Source organism: Patiria miniata, unplaced genomic scaffold, assembly GCF_015706575.1.
Source record: "Patiria miniata isolate m_02_andy unplaced genomic scaffold, ASM1570657v1 HiC_scaffold_5, whole genome shotgun sequence".
Classification (NCBI taxonomy): Eukaryota; Metazoa; Echinodermata; class Asteroidea; order Valvatida; family Asterinidae; genus Patiria; species Patiria miniata.
In genome coordinates, this window is record NW_024037072.1 from 18,913,200 (window position 1) to 18,935,546 (window position 22,347).

Sequence of the window (22,347 nt, forward strand, 5' to 3'; positions counted from 1 at the left end):
ACGACTTATTACAACGAAGAGGAATCCGGACTGATGACCTGAACCGCACGGCTTAATGAACATGTGAATAAATTGATAAGAAGAAAAAGAGCGCCCTGTAGCGCCAAAATTGCCCCCCCCCCCGGGGTGGCCTCGAATTTGGGGAAATGTTGTTGTTGGATCCACCCTTGGTGTGCCCCCTCATACATGCTGCTGGTCCCTCTCCCCGGCGCCCCCCTCCCTCGATGATCCGCCACTAGAGTGCTGAGCCACGGACCTAGTGTAAATGGTCCGTGACTGAGCGTGCATGTAACGTAAAGTCCTATTGAAGTTTTCTGGCTTAAGTAACGCGTAGTTCATTCCAGTGACAAAACTGTACAAGACATCCAGACTCGACTACACGTTGAGGAAATTCAGCGTCACCATGGACAAAATGGGACCGTAGTCAACGCTTTCGCGTAGTTGTGTTTTTGTGAGAACTAAAATGACATTTTACTGAGGTTACATGCTTTAACGACGAGTTTATCAACCACTGAATGATCTGTAAGTAAACGCTTTATCGTGTTTTGCTATTTTAAACGTTATTTTCCCAGTTTAAATCGCCTTTTCTTCCCTCCAGCAATGTCCGTGTTCCGCAGACTCGACTGCAGACTGCTATTGTATTGTGCCAAGGATTGAATGAACTCGGCCTACATCATCATGATCAATGATCATGATCATCATGTATCCTCGATCCTCCTATTTCTGCGCAGATATTGGGCTTTGCAACCAGGTAGCTTAAAAATAGCAAAGCAACCACTCTTTTCCTCAAAGAAACTTATATTGTTGGCTTACGATCATCCACCATACCGATTAACAAAGCGAAATCTCTTTATTTGTGGCAACAACCTAGCTTGAGCAACTCCAGCTGACATGCTCATCATAGCTACATGGGCACAATTGCAGAATACCCCGCCACTCGATCTATCCACCTCGTAGCCGGCTACGAGGTCACGGTTGATTGACCTCAATAAACATTCTCAGCGCTACTTGTATGTACTATGCATTATGCTCCATTGCACTCCCACATCGTGACCGCGTAGCCGCCAACAGGGTAGTTGGTTTGGACTTAGAATTTTTTCAGCAACTCCCATTCCTTTTGTGTTGCTTCGTTCTCAAGCATATTCAAGGGGACTCCCACTCCGAGCCTCGTAGCCGCCAACAGGGTGGTTGGTTTGGACTTATAATTTTTTTCAGGAACTCATTCATTTTGTGTTGCTTCGTTCTCAAATAATGGACCCCCACTCAGTATCCGCGTAGCTGGCAATGGACTTGAATTGTTTCTTTTGCAGTGACTCCAACCTCGTAGCCAGTGATTTTAGGGGTGTATTTCCGAGTGGCGGGGTATTCTGCAATTACTCCGCTACATGTGAATGAATATGAGCATGTCAGCTGGAGTTACTCAAGCTACATGTGAATGAATATGAGCATGTCAGCTGGAGTTACTCAAGCTAGCAACAACCAGGGAATTCCAAAGCGTGCAGTTTTGGTGTTGAAGAAAAAAATTATTATCCTGCATAAAATTCTACGCAGTGGATGCTGCATGGAAAATCTGTGCTGTCCGGGCCATGTAACTCAATATAAACATTTTTTTTAGTAACTTAGACTTCTTGGATTGAGGAAAATATATTTTCTTGAGCTTTTCAAACATATTTTCTTTGTTTTTCTTTCTTTTTTCAATGCCATCGCCAATACACTTTTCATAATTTCAAGATTATTTTCAATATCCTAATGGTTGAATCATTACAGGCCTATATTTACATATTTGCATAAATACATTTTATACAATTTACATGTACTTATTAAATGTAGATCCCGATAATATTGTTATTCTGATCATCCCAATCAACAGAGACAATTTTCAAGATGTAAGATTTTAAAAGTTATGACCCAAAAAAATCCAAATAATATATAAGATTAAGAAATGTGTCTTTTTGGTTGGTTGTTTGGTTGCACTGTAAGTTTTACAATTTGTGTCTTAAATACTACCTTCGTATAAACACAGCGATGCTTGCTGAAGTAAATAAATTCCCTGAAATGTGGCGATTGTGTGTTTATGCCGGGACCGGTTCCCTTGTCTTGAAGAGAACAAAATCCTCTTTTAATTTATTTGACTTACCAAACTACCGGTAGTTGGCAACATTGAGGAACATGAATGTCACAGATACTGGTAAAGGGCAGGGTTTTGAATTTTCGAGGGAAATTTGGGGGTAAAATGACGATGACAACGAAACGCAACACGAAAAATAAAGGTGACGATCACCGCGATGTACGCAGCTGCCAACGTGCAATAGTACTGCGCTGAATTGCACGGCACCAACCTTAAGCCGCATACGAAAATCCCAAGAAACCAGTGTTTCCCCTGGCAACGCAACACAAAAATAAAGATGGCAGTTCACCATGATGCACTGTTGAATACGCACCGTCGATATATCGATAATACTCCATTATTCCATATTAATTTGATATCGATTCGCCGAAATAGCAAAATTTTCGATATTGAGGAATGATATCGAAAATGCGTCAGATTATCGTCAAAATATATCTCTCGTTTGTGCTTTTACTTTGTGTTTAATGTTTGCTGTATAATGAAATAAAACTCGGCGACAACTTGTGCTTGTGACTCACAGTAAGAACATCCTAGTTTAGTTCAACACTGCAGTAGGACTACATTTATGTGAAAACTATTTTATAACTTAATTAATGCAGTATTTTGATGCATTTTGACGCCACTTTTTTTTACCATGTGTATACACTTATAACCCTTAAGTTGCAATTTTAACCCACTCATACACGTACAATATATGTACCCGTATTTGTTCCTACATAATGAAAACTAAGTCTGCTTGTGCTTGATGTAAAGTTTATGCCCTGTTTCATAATTGTATCGGTATATCATGGAAAATTTCAAATTAAGGACAAAAAAGTTCAAGTGAACTTTAACTGGCCTGTATCTATGTACTGTCTTTGTACATAAAAAAACCTCAATATGTTTGGTGCTAAAAGTGTGCAAATTTACTTTTGTTCTTTTTATCAATAAGATCAACACTAAACCAATTCAGATGACAGGTGCGTGACTGTAGACTACCAGTATATTACTGAACATCAACATGGAGCTGTATACATACATACGATCTACACAATCTGTTCAGATCTACAATTTTTTGTTACTTGCTTTCCAGAGTCCGAAATTGAGGAAAAATAAGATAAAAGAAAATAATTTACAACCAAATGTTCACAGATTCATCAGTGAAAAATGAATTTAATCAAAACAAAAAAATGAAAAATTGCCGACAAACCATTCTCATGTGTAATGTTAGAAGTGGTCCATCATTTGCAGGCATGCAACTTTTCCTCGGATCCACTGATTTCCTCGTTTTTCACTTCTCATATTAAATGACGTTACAAATTGAAAAACACTCTACAAAGTCTTGTGTGGTTTGGAGTTTCCTCGTTTTTTTTCTAAATTCCCAGTTGCATGCCTACATTAAAAAAAAAATGGAAAATGGGTATTTGCAAGCTGGTGTTTGCCTATTCTACACATTATGCTGTAGACACATGTACCACGTATATAATTTTATATTCAGTTAAACATTTGGTTCTGCAAGTTTTGTAGGCTTTATATGAAAGAAAAATGTATGACTGTATGATAGGTGCTTTTGTTGGGCAGTAACAAACACCATTTCACAACAGTCCGTAAATTTATTGATAAACTCTGTTACTGAAGACATTGATGGAGCAAGTTCATATTTGTGTAGAGTTTAACATGGGGGCTTATTGTTTTAAAGGGAAAATACAACATTTGCAAACATCAAAAAATAAAACTACCAAATCATTTTGAAATACCTTGCTGGACTGTTAGTGAATGACAGTGTAAAGTATCCTGTAAAATCATGGCACCTGGTATACTGTCATTTTCAAGAAAAGTGGTATTTTTGTATTAATTTCCAACGCTGGTCGGCCGACCAGCGTTGGAAAAAAAAACTGGCTTTTTTTTCAAATACTGGCCCCAATTGACCATCGCACTTGTTTGCAATCGATTACACACCTATGAACGGGTACAAGCCAGCTAGACTGGTTCCCTGACCTTACAATTCCCCAATGTATGTAAACTGCTCTGTGACTTCTTATATGGAGTCAGGGAACCAGACTACAGGAAAATGATTGTTTGTCTTGGTTTTTATAGCATTTTCGAACCCAAAACCTCAAAAAAGTCAGTGTACGTGTAACTATATTTGCTATCTTTCCAACCCCCCAATTCCATCCATTTCTGAAAATTACAGCAAAAGCAAATGATGTAGGCCTATATTCCCTTTAAGTTTGTGCAAGTGGAAACAAAAATTATTAATTGAATCCTGTGATTTTAGAGAATACCTGTAGGTTTATATTTTTTGTTTGTCCTTTTTTTACATTGGCTCTTCCAATTCCAGTGTTGCATCATGGAGGAAGGAGTGTTCCTGCAGTAGTATTCAGTGCCAACAGTGCAAAAGAAATGTACACAAAATGTCATGTATTTTTTTTTCTGTACAGACTACATGTCCAAAGTATGTTATTAATAGCATTTACTCGCTCGAAATTTGTACCAAAAATTTGCATTCTAGTTTATCAGATTTATTTATTGCATGCATTTACTTTGACACAATGTACATGTACATGTTGTACATCAAATTCAACACATAGGCCTATCATTTTGTTTTTCCAGCTATACAAAACCTCACAACATGCTCATACAATCAGTTAATTTGTAAAGGTCGTTGTAGAACTGTCACCCACTACATTGTACACGTACCGGTACCAGTGTATGAAGCACAGGATACAGGTAACCAAGCGATACTAATACCCAAGGATGTTTGGGGAGAGTTGCTAGGTGACATGACAGTGCGTTGGAGCATATCTGGCAGAAGAGCCTGGCTCCAACCATCTGATTGAGGTTGATAACATTTTGCTAATGCACTGTTCTGGCAGCACAAACTTGGTTCAACAGAAGACCAATGTACAATGTATATCGTAAAGACAGGAAAAGAACTACCAGTATTATGCATGTTATGCGTAGGCCTACAATTTAATGCAATTACCCCATGTAATGCATTAATTGAGTCAGCTATACATGTACCTGTTGTATACATTGTGTGATGCGTGTACAATGTACATGTAGTTTCTGTATCAGGTAAATGTGTTGTTATATTATACAACACTGTTCACTTGTCATGCTTGTACAAAACTGATCCCTGAGGGGCCAGCTTGTAGCCCTTAGTTACTAGTACCTGACTGACTGACTGACTTGCTCCCCGACTGACAAATTATACATGTACAGTACATGCATGGAGGAAGGAATATATAGACTATTCCTTCCTCCATGGTACATGTAACTACATACATGTACAATGTACATGTTCATAACGTGTACGGTAGATACTCTTATTACTGACTGTCACATGTGAATTACATTGTAGACTGGTTACTTTAAGTATTTCCATCACATTACCACTACAGGGTGAGTCAAAAAGAAAGTGACCGAATTAGGAAAAAATATTGTTAAAAATAATGTGGCTCGCTCTACATACCATATAATATCATAATTACATGCATGTTCATGTTATTGACTAGTAACTGTGAACATTTTGCTTAATTTGCATTTCCAAGTTATGATTACATACATGTACATGTATGTATTTTAATAATAAAAAGATCACAAAATTCAGTTGTCCACCACTGATTGTTTATCGTTCTACGAACTGATGAATGCCCATTAAATACAATGAAAGTTAAAACATAAATGCTTTCCCACCTCCTTGAATGAACAAAAACTTGCAAAGGAAAACAGATAAAAATCGCTATCAATATTTCAGAACAAATGAGTGGACTTGTTTCTCCTATTGAAAACACAAAATCTGACAGCGAAAATAATGTTTCAGTCTTGGTTCAAATTACAAAAATCCCATTTGTATAATGCCTGTGTGTAATCTGTAGAATGTTCTCACTCACTCAATAGTTTTCAATGGAATTTCATGGATATCAGTAATTTTTTTAGACGAGTGGAAGAACATGCTCTTTTAAGACACCTCAGTCGTGTAAATGATTGCTTTTTGAGAAAAAAAAAAATCATTTATCCAGGTCACTTTCGTTTTGACTCACCCTGTACCTGTATGTATGTATCCGGTTCGTAAGTGTGACGTCATCTGAACTTAAAGGGAATATACAACATTTGCAAATATCGAAAAACAAAACTACCAATTTTTTACGAAATACCTTACTAGGATGTTGGTAAATGACAGTCTAAAGCATCCTGTAAAATTATGGCACCATATGTGAAGTCCTTTTCAAGAAAAGTGGTATTTTGTATAAATTTCCAACGGTGGTCGGCCGACCACCGTTGGAAAAACCTAACTATTTTCAACTACTGCTCCAAATTTCCCTTTTTTTCAGTCCAAATTTTGTTTGCTATTGGTTACATGTTCTTGAACGGGTGCTGGCCAGTTAGACTGATTCCATTACCTTACAATTTTCCGGCATCTATAAATTGATCCATTTCATCTTTAGTGGAGTCAGGGAACCAGACTACTTGAACATTTTTGGTTTTCTTGGTTTTTTAAAGTATTTTTAAACACAAAACTTCAAACATGTCAGTGTAACAATATTTGATCTGTTATACTAACCCCTCAAAATAGTTCATTTCCGAAAATTACAGCAAAAGCCAATGATGTACATTCCTTCAGTTTAATGATGTGTACTTCACACGGTGTAGCATAGCACGAATGGAACCGGCAGTTAATACAACTTGGGTGTTTATCCAATAGTAATCAGTGGTGTGCGGGCGTGTATGACGTTTTTACTAACGAACCGGATACACAGCTTATTCTATGTATTTTTTGCCATTCTTCTAGATCATGTAGTCTGGTTTTATTTCATTTAGGGCCATGAGGTTTTTAAGACAAGGTTCTCTTCAAAGTAAATTTACCTGCAAATGGAACATGAGTACAAAATTTGCTAATGTAGTCAATTTTCGCTGAAGAGCATGCATGCAGGTTGTCAAAATGCACACAATATACAGCGTCGCATGGCCAACAAATTGAATTTTGGATCCACGGAGAAATACCCAAAACGACATGAAGAAAAAATGATTTAGCATTTGTTCAGATACAGAAATATTGAGTGAATAATGTCACGTTGTAAACGTACATGTGTGCACGTACTGTTCGAGTGCATGTTGGTATTTTTAGAAGTAAAGAAATCTAAACAGTGTGTTTTCAAATCCTTGTCCTGAAAGTCTTCAATTAATGCCCTACCGATGGCGGTTAACTGCCCCCCCCCCCCCGAAAAAAATTCCATAATTGATATTAATTGCACCATGCCATAAATTCCCCAAGTTTCAAATGTCAGCATATTTAGCCTCTTCCTGCATCCCATCCACTTAAGGTCTTGAATCAATCAAACCAACTCCCTCTTCTGCAAATTTCCAAGTTCATCCAGGAGACCGGGGGAAGGGGGGAAAAAAAACCTGTGAATGTCGTCCTAGCAACGGATTCATGTTTACCATTCTTGTTACCTCTATTTGGTAAAGTGTTCTGGTAATAGAAGGAGCTGCTTGCTAAATATTTGAGCAGAGCGTAGCAAGTGGGAGTTGCTTTGCAAACGGGGAGACGGCTGAGAGGTTTTCTCTTAACACTCTGACTGGGATGGACCATCGTGTCTGGTGAGAGTTGTTATTGCTAGTAGCTCTGCTGCATGGTTCCCAGCAAACTACAAATGTCTATAGTGTATTGCTCTTGGTGCCAACATGCCTGAATTATCAAGAGGGCATGAATATTGTGCTTGAGGAAGTGCTGGGATCTGTATTTACTTTGTGTGACCAACATTTATGATGCATGTATACTATACTGTATATTTTTTTATGTCAAAACAAAGGCTTGGCATTAACAGGCTCTCAAGGAATACTAGCTCACTTAAAACTGCTGAAATTGTAAATGTAATCTAATAATGACTATCATGTACATGTACGATAGGTCTTTCCCGAATATATCAAAATCTTGAATATCATATATATTCAAATATCTGAATATTGGGTCAAATTAACGCAGTTTCGAGTAATCGCATACTAAATTATGAGATTTGAAGGTTTGCATGGTGGAAAAATACTAAGACAACTAGACAAGATAAGTTTGCGATAGCACCATGTGAATAAATCTCTTTTGTGAGTTTGTGTGGTTCTCTTTTGTGAGTATGTGTGGTTCTGTAAAGAACCGGAGTCCTTCGGTTCTTTTCAGAACCACACATACTCACAGTCACAAAAGAGATTTATTCACATGGTGCTACCGCAAACTTATCTTGTCTTAGAATACTAAATTATTCGAAAGTGGACAGCCATAATGCACGAGCGTCCTTTACAATTGAGGACTTGAGCGAAAGGGTTACCTGACATACATGTATCTGCCTGACTAACCGTGAGGACCTTAGCCCAAGGCCTCAGTAGATTTCATGTGAAGAAAAAAGTGGAAGTCCAAGTGGCACAGTAAGAACAACAGAAGAGAACAGTGCAGCTCCGCAGATAGAAGTTACTAAAAAACAAGACTTTGTTTACGCATGTATCACACATCCGTGTTAATAATTTATTTCTAATAATATTCAAGAAACCTTACAAGTGCATGTGTAATGCAGGATCAGTATTTCCTGTCCTTAATGGAAAAGTTATTAATTTTTAATCTTGCTTTAGTGACTCTGGTGATTTATTTGTGAGTCGTCGTGAAATTCTGAGTGCCGTATAATCAGAGTGATACATTGTGCGGCACGTGTTCGGGATGTCTAGTGCAAATCTTATCTGGCTGGGGGAATATATAAATTAATGGACTTTTAATGTCTATGCCAAGTGCTTGTCCAGTGTCAACAAAGACAGCGTTCATACATGTTTGTTTTATATTCATGAGATATAGAGTTGTACTTGACTTAACTGACTTCCTACATGTACCAGTATCTAGACATTGAAGTTCTATGCGTTGTACCGGTGTCCATAGAGCTTTTGCATTTACATTGTACATGTACCCAGTAGGAGTTCATAAATTACTGGATGTGAACTCAATACCTTTTGAGGAGAGGTTTATTTGAAATAGTTTCATCAGCTTCACCGGTGAGGGATTCTGTTACAAAACAATTTAAAAACAAAGACACCTGTTTTTTTTGTACAAAAAATTGTTAAATTCTGTACCGGTACTTTTACGTCGCCACACAATCACATTTTACAATGCCAATTAAGGAAAATCGCTCCCCTATGAACTACAGCTCATTGAAGTGTAACCATTGGTTACTTACATACATGCCCATAGGCAGGACAACACATTATGCACATGTGTAAAATGGATCTCTCTGAGTTTCTGTGACTTGAGATCGCATGCCCAAACATTCTTCACATTTGTACAAATATCTGAGTCATGAGAACTAGGAAAACTAGGATGAAAATAACTTTACAAGTGGATTTGTGTCATTAACACTTTTGAAACAATATTGGGATTGCATATTGATATATGGACTTGGTCATCCATCAGTTGTCCTTGTTATCACAAGCCCTTTTACAATGGCAGGTTGCCACTCCAAATTGTAATAACATTTCCTGCACCCAGAAAACTCAGGCCTCAGAATGAAATCGGGATTTGTAGAGCGTTGGCCCCTTCAACACTACTTCAGTGCCTAGGAACAGGATGATATCACAACAGAAGATGACATCTGTATCATTGACATACTGAGTTGTTGACCAGTAAGTCTCTTTTCAAGCACATTGTTTTTCGACTTTGATCTTTTGGTGCTCTCCATTATAGGCCTAAGGGCCCATCTGTTTCTATATTCTACAAAAATAATTAGAGTATACAGCGTATACATATATACGTGTACGCGTGTACCGTACTTCAACATTTGACTGGGCTTGCTTGGATCAAGTAACATGGTATAATGCAGTTATAGTTTCAGTAATTATACAACCATTCTGAAAAAAAACTTGCAAAACTTAAACTGAAATTCTGAATAAATGTGACCGGCTCCACAAAAAAGGGGTATTAAGTCGCGCTGAGCATTATTGTGTAATGACCCACTCAACATTAAGAGGGAGAAAATTTCGTCAAAATGTGACTTTTATTTTTTGTCATGAATGACATCTTTAATACCTACAGTTTCAGGTTTCATTCACAGAAAAGTTGATTTTGATGAACAAAACGGAAAAAATAACCATTTTGTGCGCATCGTTCTGTTGTTATGCAACAGAGCCAGCTATTTCAAAGCCTGTTTTTCTCAGTTGTGTAATTTGAACTCCAAGGAAGTAATTAATATGCAAATACATGTACATCATATTTCCAGAACGAGAGGGGCTGTGGAGCTCTGTTATATAGGCCTATCAAATGAAAGCTTACATTGTGGGCTTTCCAAAAATGTTTCAATTTCACTTTTTTGCAATATAATACCCTTTTTTGTGGAGCCGGTCACAAATAAAGATTGAAATTCTCTCAGCTTCTTTGCCCCTTTTGTTGCTGTCCCAACCCCCTCCCCTGTTCATGTAGGCTAAGAATTTGAACATGATAATGATGATATTGATTATGATGGTGATGGTGATGATAATGATGATGACGATGATGATGATGATAAATGATGTACATGTATGTGGGAAGTTCAATTGCCCAGTACTGTACATGTACATGCATATATACGGTACCTGGTATACCCACGCAATTTACAGAACAGATCCTCTCCGTCCAGTTGTCAATATTATGTTAACTTTGAATGAGGAAAAACTAATGTTCTTCAAGATCTAAAATATGAGCTTGGTGCAAATAATCTAGTCATTTTTTTGTTCTTGGGGGAAGATTTACATTGAACGAACGTGTAGCGCGTCTAGCATGTCTAGCATGAAGATGTAATCAGCAGTTATGAGATGGCATTCGGCTGACTAGGCAACGGATAATAACCCTGTCCCAGCTGCTGAACGTTGCGTGGACATGCTGTCGCCATGGCAACCCTCGTCCATGACATCAGCACTGGTTGGCTTACTACGTACAATGTATATAGTCTAGAAAACTTCAGACATGCCTGAAGGAAGAAGAGTGTGTGGTGAAGATTGCAAGTTTTCTTAAATATTTGTGGATTTCACATTCTGCTATTATTCATCGTATTAATTATTTCCTTTTCAAACAGTGAGTCTCTCCTTTTCATTTAATTGTATAATGTCTTTCTGGACTTTTCTCAGAAGCGCTTTTAATTTACCCCGAGTGGCTATGTAGTGGGCAACTTCCATTATTTAAAGGTAGGGTAGATCACAAAGTGTCATTTGTGCATTTTATTCGTTTGAAGCAATAAAAATGCTCAACATCTAAAGATGGGTGCTTAACAACTAACCTGAAGATGCTTTAGCTAGGATCTCGATTTCAATTCAAAAGTTGCAGAGTCATGTTTTGAAATTTTGTTCCCGAAATCAGCATCCGGGACACGTTTCATTCAGCCGATTTCAGAGCTCTACGCGATGTTATGCACAGAACTGACGAATACCGGTAGTACATGTAGCAATCGCGCACGTGTGTGCATCGTGTCAATGCTTGCGCGCACATGTTCACAGATTCGCCAAATTGCAAACCTACTAATAATGCAAAGTTCCAAAAAATGCGCCACTTGACGCATCTTTGAAAGACTTTTATTGTTTTCTTCAAAGTGACAGCATGCTACCGTATAAGGAATAATTTCACAGGGAGTTTAGTGCCATTACTAAAACCTTTTCAACAATAATTTTGTCAGTTACTTTTTGGATAGCTGCAAATAATCTACTCTACCTTTAAACAATTTAATCCATGTAGCTGAGTTGACTAATTAGAAAGAAAAAGAAGTTCGCTACAAACAGGAGTTTAGTTTGTTTCGTATATTATACACCCACTGTACCGCTATTGTTTTTATGAACTGACACACAAGCACTGCGTCAACTGATGCTTTAAAAGGTTTGTCAGTCCGTGGTGTCAGTGACGATTTATGCATGGTCATTATTAATTTTGCTTTCATTAATGGAAAGCATTGCATTATCTCACAAACAGGATATACATTGTCATGACCCGGAGTTGCTAGCCCTTGCGGGTGTACACATCACTATGTATTAATGGCTTTTGCGTGATACAGGTTGAGCAGCTAATGAAAAATCATCTGTCACATTTGTTGTAATGATAAAACGTATACGAGAAATGTTCACTAAATGTCCATTTCACCGTATGCAATGAGTTGGGTTCGAAATGTTTGTGAGTGATTTTTGATATTTTTTGTCTCAGTATACTCAGCGCGAAAGCAAATTTATGCAACTTTTGTTGTTGTTACACTGTACACTCAGTGTTTTGTCAGAGGCTTGTGAGAAAAAAACTCACGAGCAAATGCATAACTCGGGTAAATTTGTGAATTACTCGGGTAAGGTCTTGAAGTTGTACATAAAATACATTTGTAACTTTACTGAGCTATGTGATTACATGGCATATGATGGGAAAGATTGAGTTTGCGTGGGTTGGGAGTGAGGTTGGGCATGTTGGGGGCACGTGTACTCATTGACAGTTCAACTTTAATAAAAACTGTTTTAAAAATCCTCAATTTTGTTTTTCTTCAACTGTCCATGATCATAGCTGATGTAGTTTTGTTCTATTTGTTTAGTCATACCGGTAGTTCATTATTTACAACAGTACGTGTACATGTTTACTGTTACATGTATTCAATTAAATTAAATTAAATGGAAGTCAACTTTACTATACTAAAGGAGGGGAGTTAATAATGTGCATGCAGATTCCCTGACTGGCTTATCTCTAATCCTAAGCTCTTCATGAATAATTTACTTTACTGTGTCCATTGACCCTGTAATGCCTCATCAGTTCCTCTTCATTAAGACCAACAATTATCTGCCTGAGTGAATTCACTGCCATGAATGGCTGCAGGTGGTAAAATACGAAAAGATTGCTGAGGATCATGCTTATTGATTGGGCTGTCACACAATCAAGTTACTTGTGTTGTGCATACAGCTGTGTGTTGTGACTGGTGAACCATAAAGTGAATCAGCCAGGGCAACCAGTGTAAACATGTACTGCATCTGCTTCAAGCGGTGAAATGTACACACTTGTACAATGTGTAAAATTTTTAAAACAGGGTAACCTGTGTGATTCTTATTCTTGTCAACTTTCATCGACTTGTGTAGTTGTAAAGGTAAAGCATAGAATTTTGTAACATGTTTTAGTAGTATATATATTTACAAATACCTCTAGGTTTATAGTGCAGACTTTTAGGACCACCTGTTAAAAAAAGAAGCTAAAGATTTGCCTAATTTCTGCATCACTGGAAACAGAAAGTTCTTCATTTAAAGAAATTTGCTTTTTGAAAGTAAACAAAAACAAAAATAAAAACCCTATAGTGTGTGCCAAAAAAAGATTGAAGTTTTTTTTTTCAATTTCAAGAATAATTAATGTTAGTTTTGGTGATTTGATTTCTGTTTGGCAGAAACTTTGTCTAGTCGTTTTCAGTGAAGATGCGCTGCATTGAAGATGCACATGATGCATTTGGAAACAGATTATTATCTTGCACAGTTTTTACATGTGTTGTCTTGAAATGGAATTTAGATTTTCCTCAAATTGAAAAGGGACATATTTTTGTAGTGGAAAAATCAGTGGCCTTACTTCAGATGCATGTCATGGGTATCATCACTGGAGGCTACAGACTGAGCATGGCTCCGTCCCATTCGGCCTGGCCAAAGCCAGCCGATCAAATCCTCCCCAAATCTGCCCTTGAGGCTTTAAGAGATCTACATGTACCACGTCATCACGCGTATCTCAAGCAGAAAATGGCCTGGCAGAGAAGCTTTATTCCCTCTTACGAGACTGTCCGTCCCCTGTGGCCTTCTCCGACCCATCCCTCTCTTAAGGATACCTGCACCTTGGGATGAAGGTCTGCAATCCATAATCATTAGATGGAGATGATGGTGGGCAAATGTTTTTACTGAGAAGTGGAGGGGGAGTTGGGGGGGGGGGGATTTAAGTACGGGGTTGTAATTTAAATTTGCAAGGACTTCCTGTTGCTTACTTTAATTACAATCCTGTGTACATGTACACGTACACATTGTACACATATGCACATGTACATGTAGCTGAGCTACCGGTACATTACAATGTACATGTGTAGCTACTGGTACATTATATTCCAAGTTGCCTGCAAGAAGCCTCGGTATTTATTTGTTCCAGTGAATGTGTTGCCTGTGGCAACGTGTATACTATGTGGGCTGCATTTGTGGTTATGTCAATGTCAAAGGGATGTTGAATACAATATACCTATTCATAAGATGTGATGTTAATCAAATTAGGTTTTGCCCCAGTTGTACATCAGATTCGAACCAGCCAACTGATCCCGTTAGCTCGGTGGTCGAGTGGTAAGATGTCTGCACTAGAAAGCAGGAGGTCATGGGTTCGAGTCCCACCCGAGTGATTTTTCCAACTTTCACTCGGGAGGTAACACACTGAGTATACAGTGTACACGTATATACGTTGGTGAAGGACAAAACACCCCGACGCAAAATTCCATCTTATGAATAGTTAATGCGGTACCTGCTGCTATGTACATCAGATTCAAACCAGCCAACGGATCCCTTTAGCTCGGTGGTCGAGTGGTAAGATGTCTGCACTAGAAAGCAGGAGGTCATGGGTTCGAGTCCCACCTGAGTGATTTTTCCAACTTTCACTCGGGAGGTACATGTAACACACGGAGTACATACGTTGGTGAAGGACAAAACCTATACATCACCCCGACGCAAAATTCCATCTTATGAATAGTTAATGCGGTACTTGCTGCTGTGTACATCAGATTCAAACCAGGCAACTGATCCCGTTAGCTCGGTGGTCGAGTGGTAATAAGACATCTGCGCTAGAAAACAGGAGGTCGTGGGTTCGAGTCCCACCCAAGTGATTTTTACAACTTTCACTTGGTAGGTAACACACTGAGTATACAGTGTTTATACATCGGTGAAGAGCTAAACCTATTGATTTACAATATCTACTGGTATATTGTTGGGTTTTATAATACCATCTGTGCATTTGCAGAATGTCATAGGCTATTTTATATGTTAAAAAAAAGGTGTACATGTAGATCGACTTGACCATGTTGACTTCTCAACTACATGTAACAACATAAAAATAAAAGTTATTTTTTTTTAATGGTCCCATATTGCTTGTACATGATGTAAACAAACACATGTAGGTGTAATGGATGGTAAAAATTATATCAAAAAAGAGAATGTCAATGTACGTATAGTGTATGTATAATGTACGTAGAACTTAAAGGGAATATACATCATTTGCTTTTGCTGTAATTTTTATAAATGAATGGAATTGGGGGGTTGGAAATATATAGCAAATATAGTTACACTGACTTTTTTGAGGTTTTGGGTTCGAAAATGCTATAAAAACCAAGAAAAACAATCATTTTCCTGTAGTCTGGTTCCCTGACTCCATATAAGAAGAAACAGAGCAGTTTACATACATTGGGGAATTGTAAGGTCAGGGAACCAGTCTAGCTGGCTTGTGCCCGTTCATAGGTGTGTAATCGATTGCAAACAAGTGCGATGGTCAATTGGGGCCAGTATTTGAAAAAACCCCAGTTTTTTCCAACGCTGGTCGGCCGAAATTGATACAAAAATACCACTTTTCTTGAAAATAACAGTATACCAGGTGCCATGATTTTACAGGATGCTAATTACACTGTCATTCACTAACAGTCCAGCAAGGTATTTCAAAATGATTTGGTCGTTTTATTTTTTGATGTTTGCAAATGTTGTATTTTCCCTTTAAACATGTTAAAGAAAACTTGTTCTGCCTTTTTTCAGTTTGCATCCACTGCTGTGCATGGTTTCAATGGGAAATATTGTGTACAAGTTTTACAATCCTTGAAAGTGCATGTACTGGTATAACTAGATCAGAAATTTCTCAACAGAAAAATGGACATTTTGAAACAGAAAATTGTCATTTTTATACGCAGAAAAATATACTCGACTCATTAGAAGTACCATTTTAAATGGAAATTGTATAAAAACATGTCCAATTCTCTTATAAAGACATTATTTCTAAAACAAAATACAGGCCTGTACATGTACATTGTACGTGCATGAATACATGTACATTGTACATAGCTTTTTAAGTAGTACATACAATGCTTCTTTTTACACACACAAAGTACCGGGACCATATGTTATGCACAAGACAAATTAGGGCTGTAAGCTGTGCTCATTAAGACTTGGCCTATTAGTGAAAGCATCTCTATGCAAATCAGTGCCAGAAAAAAGTCACGCACGACCTGCCACCAATTTCTATGTTAAGGTTTCCTCTTTTTTCCCCCTAAGTGTAGCTCTTGACTGTACTGCTCATCATGTCCTGTCTTTTATTTGTCTTCCCACAGGGCAGTGAGTAGGAACGTGCTGGTGATGTTGGCGATGACGTGATGCAAGCGGTCGGTCGGAGAGACATGCAGGTATATTGCCATTGCCATGATACAGCTGTACAGAGAGAGGTTTGCAGCCAGCCGTGAAAGGATGACTCTTATACCTGTACACACTCGCCGGTCTGCAGCTCACATGGACGGACGGACGGCGGGATTATCGTAATTTAGTAAATCTGACACGCCAGGCATGGCTAAATCTCTGCGGCACGCTTGGCTGGCGCACACTGTAATTGGATTACAAGAAGACACCAGATTTGATTGTCCAATAACAAGCTAATGACTTGTTTTCTAAAACTCTGAAAACAAAAAATTATCCCATTTGTTGGGTGCTTGGAGTAGGGGAGCAATCATGGGGGCCAGGGTGTGGAGCATTGGTGGGACCGTCAGTCGGAGAAACAGTGGCTTGAGATTCGCTGTACTTGGAGGCATGCTAGCCCTAGGATGCATTATTGTATTTATTCGATCAAACCAGTTCAGTGTGGACGAGCAAAACAAAATGCTATTGCACAGGAAACTGTTATCAACCGATGATGACCAACAGGAGAATCTACATGTATGGGATACGCCAGAAAGTTGGAAAACTCGATATTTGCTGATGGCGAATCAAACCGACAATGTGACTGCTTTTCCACCCACGACACCCAGACCAAAGAGAGGGATATATCCACCTGATGCCTTCACCCCTGAACAGCGAAGAAAGGGTGCTGTCATACTCCACTGTCTAGGCATGGTGTACATGTTTGTTGCCCTAGCCATTGTGTGTGATGAGTTTTTCGTCCCCTCACTTGGGGTCATCATCGACAGATTCCAAATCTCGGACGACGTAGCCGGCGCTACCTTTATGGCGGCCGGCGGGAGCGCGCCGGAACTCTTCACCAGTCTCTTTGGTGTTTTCCTGGCCGAGAGCGATGTCGGCATCGGAACCATAGTAGGCTCGGCCGTCTTCAACATTCTATTCGTTATTGGAATGTGTGCCATGTTTAGTAGAACCCTTCTGAAACTCACGTGGTGGCCTTTGTTTCGGGACGTTGTCTTCTACAGTATCAGCCTGATTCTTTTATTGGTGTTTTTCCGAGATAACATGATTGAATGGTACGAGTCACTACTGTTGCTGTCCATGTATTTCTTTTATGTACTTTTTATGAAGTTCAATGTGCCAGTGGAACGATTTGTAAAGTCAAGACTGAGCAGGACGATCAAAACAATCAGTGTAGCTGAACCGGTAGGTAGCATTTTTCTTCTCTTCGTTTTTTTGTTTTTGCTTCAAATGCACTCTTAAGTCCCTTACTTTCTGAATCCGCTGGAGTCCTCCACTACACAGGAAACCAATGGCACATTCTCTGTACTCATGAGCAGTCAAGATGCATCAAGTCCCATGTACAAAAAGCAAAACTGTCTGAGCGGTAGGGCTGCCCAGTTTCAAATAATTTAGTATTCGATTATTCGATACTGCGTTTGACCGAAAAGTCGAAGATTTTTCACATGCATCAGCTGTAACTGTGTGCCACACCGGTCAAATACATGTATTGCACACACAGCGCGTCTATTAGAATGTGCGTGCAGCGATTGATATTATGGGCCACTGATGGACATTTGCGCGGCGCCTCTTGTCAAGATCATCATGTGTGTACAGTATATCGACATAGTTTAAAAGTAACTGACTGGCTGACCTTGTGTATTAAAAAATAGTGGCATCTGACAATTAAGCGCCGCAACTTTTAAATTAAAATATAACAGCCGTGTACACAGTACACGTACCGGGCTCATGCCTGATTGAATTGGTGTATTTGGGACAGCCCTAGTCTGAGCTCTACCTTCCTCAGTCCTGCAAATCCTCCAAAGCTTCCTGGTAGATTTTGTATCTCATCACCTGTGAAAGTTAGAAATATGACAACACACAATGTAACATGGTAGCTACCTTATAATGATTCATCTTGCACTCAGCATCAGCCAGGCGGCATCTTCCCTGGTATCTCCACTCTCCTATCTCCCTTATTGTGAATACAGCCAGCTCTGTTGTAGTCTCCAACCCAGTACCGAGTACCCGACCATTGATGTCAGGAACCGGTTCCAGATCATGGGATCGGGTACCAAACTTAAAGCTATAGTCCATCATTTGCAGCTATCAAAAAAGTAACTGACGTAATTATTGTTGAAAAACGTGCTTGGTTGAAAGATAGTAAGGGAACTAAACTCCCTGTGAAATTATTCTTTTCTGGCAAGCTGTCATTTTGAAGAAATCAAGGAAAGAAGGCCTTTCCAACGGTGCGTCTTAATTTAAGACGCACCACAGGCAATTTCCGTTAGTAGTTCGTTTTTTTTTATTCGGCGAAGCGCATGCAAGCGTTTGCACTACGCACACGTGCGCACGGTTGCTATAATTCGTTGTATCGGTGCGCGACATCGCGTAGCTCAGTGAGAATGTGTCTCGAACGCTGAATTCAGGCCCAATTCAAAACATGATGTAGCAACTTTTGATATGAAATCGAGATCCTAGATTGCTGTTTTTCTCGGAATATCTAGCTGAAGCTGAGCTGAAACTTCATCAGGTTAGTTGTTCAGAACCCTTCTTCAGATATTGAGTACGTTTGTTACTTCAAACGAACAAATTGCACAAATTACAAATGATGGACTATACCTTTAACAAATCATTTAGTAACCTCTCAGACACTGAAACAGAAAGGTTTTGAATGTCAATTGTGAGGAATTTTCAGAATGATAACCAGGCTACAAGGGAAACAAAACATTCACATTTTGAAGCTCACAAAAGTTGCAGTTTGTTGTACCTTTAAAGCTACCGGATATGCTCACTGTACACACATCTTGCTGTACTGACGCACCACTGTGGTATTATTATCGTGCAGACCTTTATGAACAATCTGGACAGCAACTTCCAACATTTGAACTTTGGGGTTGGGTTTCTTTAATTGGTACCCAGGTGCCCGTGTTTTGTTTCAATAAGGTACCTGGTTCCTGTTTTACCCATACATGCACACCCTACACCCCAGCATCCCTCTTCAGGACACCAAGGTACCGTAGCTCATCCTTTGTGCTCTCCTCCATCTTGAGTCTTCCACAATATTGCAAACTGGGTGTTAGATTCTGGAATGTTCTGAATACTCAAGAAAGTACAGTATTCAAAATCAGTACAACCAATTTTGCACAGTGAATATAAAACTGTTGTTGAAACTACCGGTACCGTAAATGTTCAGTGAAGGCAGTGAAATGACTACAAACGGTAACTTTGAGAAATGGTTTGTGGGTTTCTTAACTTTTACATTTTAAAGAAAATCTAATTGGTAGGCCTACATGTATTGGAATACTCGTACACGTTCCGTACATGTACATGTACACGGCACGCACATGTACATGTAACATGTCTAAAGGTTTTCGGTTTCCTTTCATGTGGTGAGTTGAATGTGAAACCAAATCATTCAACAATATTTTGTCGTATTAGACGTGTTTGCAATTTTTGACTTGAAACTTCAGTGTTACAGTTAAGACTCGCATTTTGATTGTCGAAATTGATGAGTACACGTATGTAAACTATAATAAAATTGCTTTGCCTAAAGGTACGTGTACGTATGGAAACTTTATTTCAAAGGCCCTTGTGCAGAATTTACGGTTGAACATTGTAGTCATACTTTCATAGACGTTCAGTCTCAGAGAAGCTTTACGGCAAGCGGTTGGTCCACACCCAATATCGTACTTGATTTCGTTTGCTGTATTTCTGTTGCGAAACATGTACACGGTACCGGTACGTTTATGAATGTTTAAAGCATGAGCAAATTATATAAAAACATCCTGTCTCCAAAATGTCTTGGATTCTTTTCACGAGATTCTCCACATACTCCTTTCAGCGCAATCTATGTGTTTTCCCTTTCAATTTGAGAACAAGGAGAAGAAATCCTTTGATCAGAGAACAATGCTTAACTGATGAATTGACGTCAGCGGAAGACGGGACACACAGACACGATTGTCTAATTGTCTATACACGTACACGTATAATGGTATGTGCTTGCATTGGATGCACATTTTGCGTGCAACGGCTTTTCTTGGCAGATGTCAGTTTCAGATGGATGGGAATGTAAGTTTATGTGATAATTGAGCACATGTGGAATTAACAGTGCATTTACCAATACCGGTACTTGAAATTATTGTTTGGGCTTGAATGTGAATTCAGATTCTGTCCTGTGTTCAAATGTTTTTTTTCTACCGGTACACATGTACATGTACATATTTTATACAATTTATATTTATTTATTTATTTCTTATTTTAACTGGGTAGCCCATTCAGTGGAATCCACTAATCTCCCATGGGGCCCAGTAAAGAGAAGACAATGTGAAGAAATTACAGTTTTAGAGGTGGGAGGAAAAGCCCAGAAGAGTATTCTGAGGAAAACCCACGGAATCAGGTAGGGACTGAAAACCCAATCCACATATTGGCCCAGGCGGGATTCGAACCCGGGTCACAGCGGTGGAAGGCGAGGAAAGTACCGCTTCGCCGGCCTGACTCCCCCTAAATTTATACATTTATATACATGTACCGGTACGATTAAAATGTGACAAAAATTACCGGCATACATGCGTATGTGTACCGGTACGTACACATCGTGTGCATTATGTAAGGTGGTATAATGCAATGGGTTCAAACAGATTTTCCAATCTACCGGTAAACAAATATTTGTACAGGTCCATCATCAGATCATTTACGTGTAAGTATTTAATTGACTGAGTGCTAACATCGTATAATAGCTGCCTCAAAATACTATGGCTACGGCAAGGATAGAAATCCATGGTCAAAATAAAAATTCAAATTACACTGAACAAGGTAAATTTACAGACATGTAATGATGTAGCGGGGATGCAGACGTAATTTTCAGAATGTTGTAAAATGTTTTGAACTTCATTTTACTTGATGGGGTTGGGAATCTTCCTATGTTTACGGAACCCAATTAAGTCTGATCGCTGAAAAGAATTCTGATTGTATTAGCATGATATACCGGTAGTGGGTTCCATTGGAAAAAAAATAAGGCAAAGAACTGAAAAAAGAAAAACAAAAATGCCTGCAAGCGAACAGGGCGTCAGTGCAGTACTCATCACGGACTCTCAGTAAACATTGCCCTCTAATCATATCCTCACTGTTCCTCAGTTTATACATGCATGGCACTCCACCCCCGGCGCGTACGGTGGGGAGAAACTTCCGACGCCAAAAACAGTTGACTCTCAACTCGCCAGGGTCTGCTATATTGCCCTGATTGCGGGGTTGATAGTGAAGCTTACCCACACTATCCCTGGGGCTGCCCTCCCCCCCCCCCCAAAAAAAGAAGAAGCGAAGACAGCGATGGATTTTCAAATGCCAGATTATATAAATTAACCATCTTTTTGCCCAAGGTATTGGTATGGATTTGAATGCAAGGTAGCTGAACTTCATGCTCTATTGACCTGTTTGTGGGGAGGGGAGGAAATGGCCTGATAGTGATAAACAAGGCAGTTCTACTGGTAGCTGTCCTCATTAGGTAAAGAAAGAGAAAACAGCTACATGTAGATCGTACTTCAAGGGAATTAAGATACAACATTTGCAAACATCAAAAAACAAAATGATCAAATTATCACAAAATATCTTACTGGATTGTTAGGGAATGACAGTCTAAAGTATCCTGTAAAATCGTGGCTCCTGGTGTGCTGACATTTTCAAGAAAACCTGTATTTTTCCAACGCTGGTCGGGAGGAAACTGGCTTTTAAAAAAAAACTGCTCCTATATTTTCACATTTAGCTATTCCGCATTTTCTTTGCAACTGATTACGCACCCGTGAAGGGATACAAGCCTGCTAGACTGATTCTCTGACCTTACAATTCCC

The 22,347-nt window shown here is 39.0% G+C and overlaps 1 protein-coding gene across 3 annotated transcripts in view; it reads left to right on the forward strand.

Moving 5' to 3' along the window:
- Positions 1–336: 336 nt before the first annotated feature.
- Positions 337–22,347, forward strand: part of LOC119740382 (sodium/potassium/calcium exchanger 2-like) — a 64,802-nt gene continuing 42,791 nt past the window's right edge. Inside the window, exons 1-2 of one of the 3 annotated variants that reach the window (XM_038215656.1) lie at positions 337–522; positions 16,444–17,707. In XM_038215656.1, the coding sequence (XP_038071584.1) occupies positions 16,835–17,707 (873 nt within the window). In that variant the 5' untranslated portion in view covers positions 337–522; positions 16,444–16,834. Of the gene's footprint in view, positions 523–11,259; positions 11,297–13,101; positions 13,213–16,443; positions 17,708–22,347 lie in introns of those variants that run through there. The other 2 variants (XM_038215657.1, XM_038215658.1) reach the window with 2 other exon arrangements.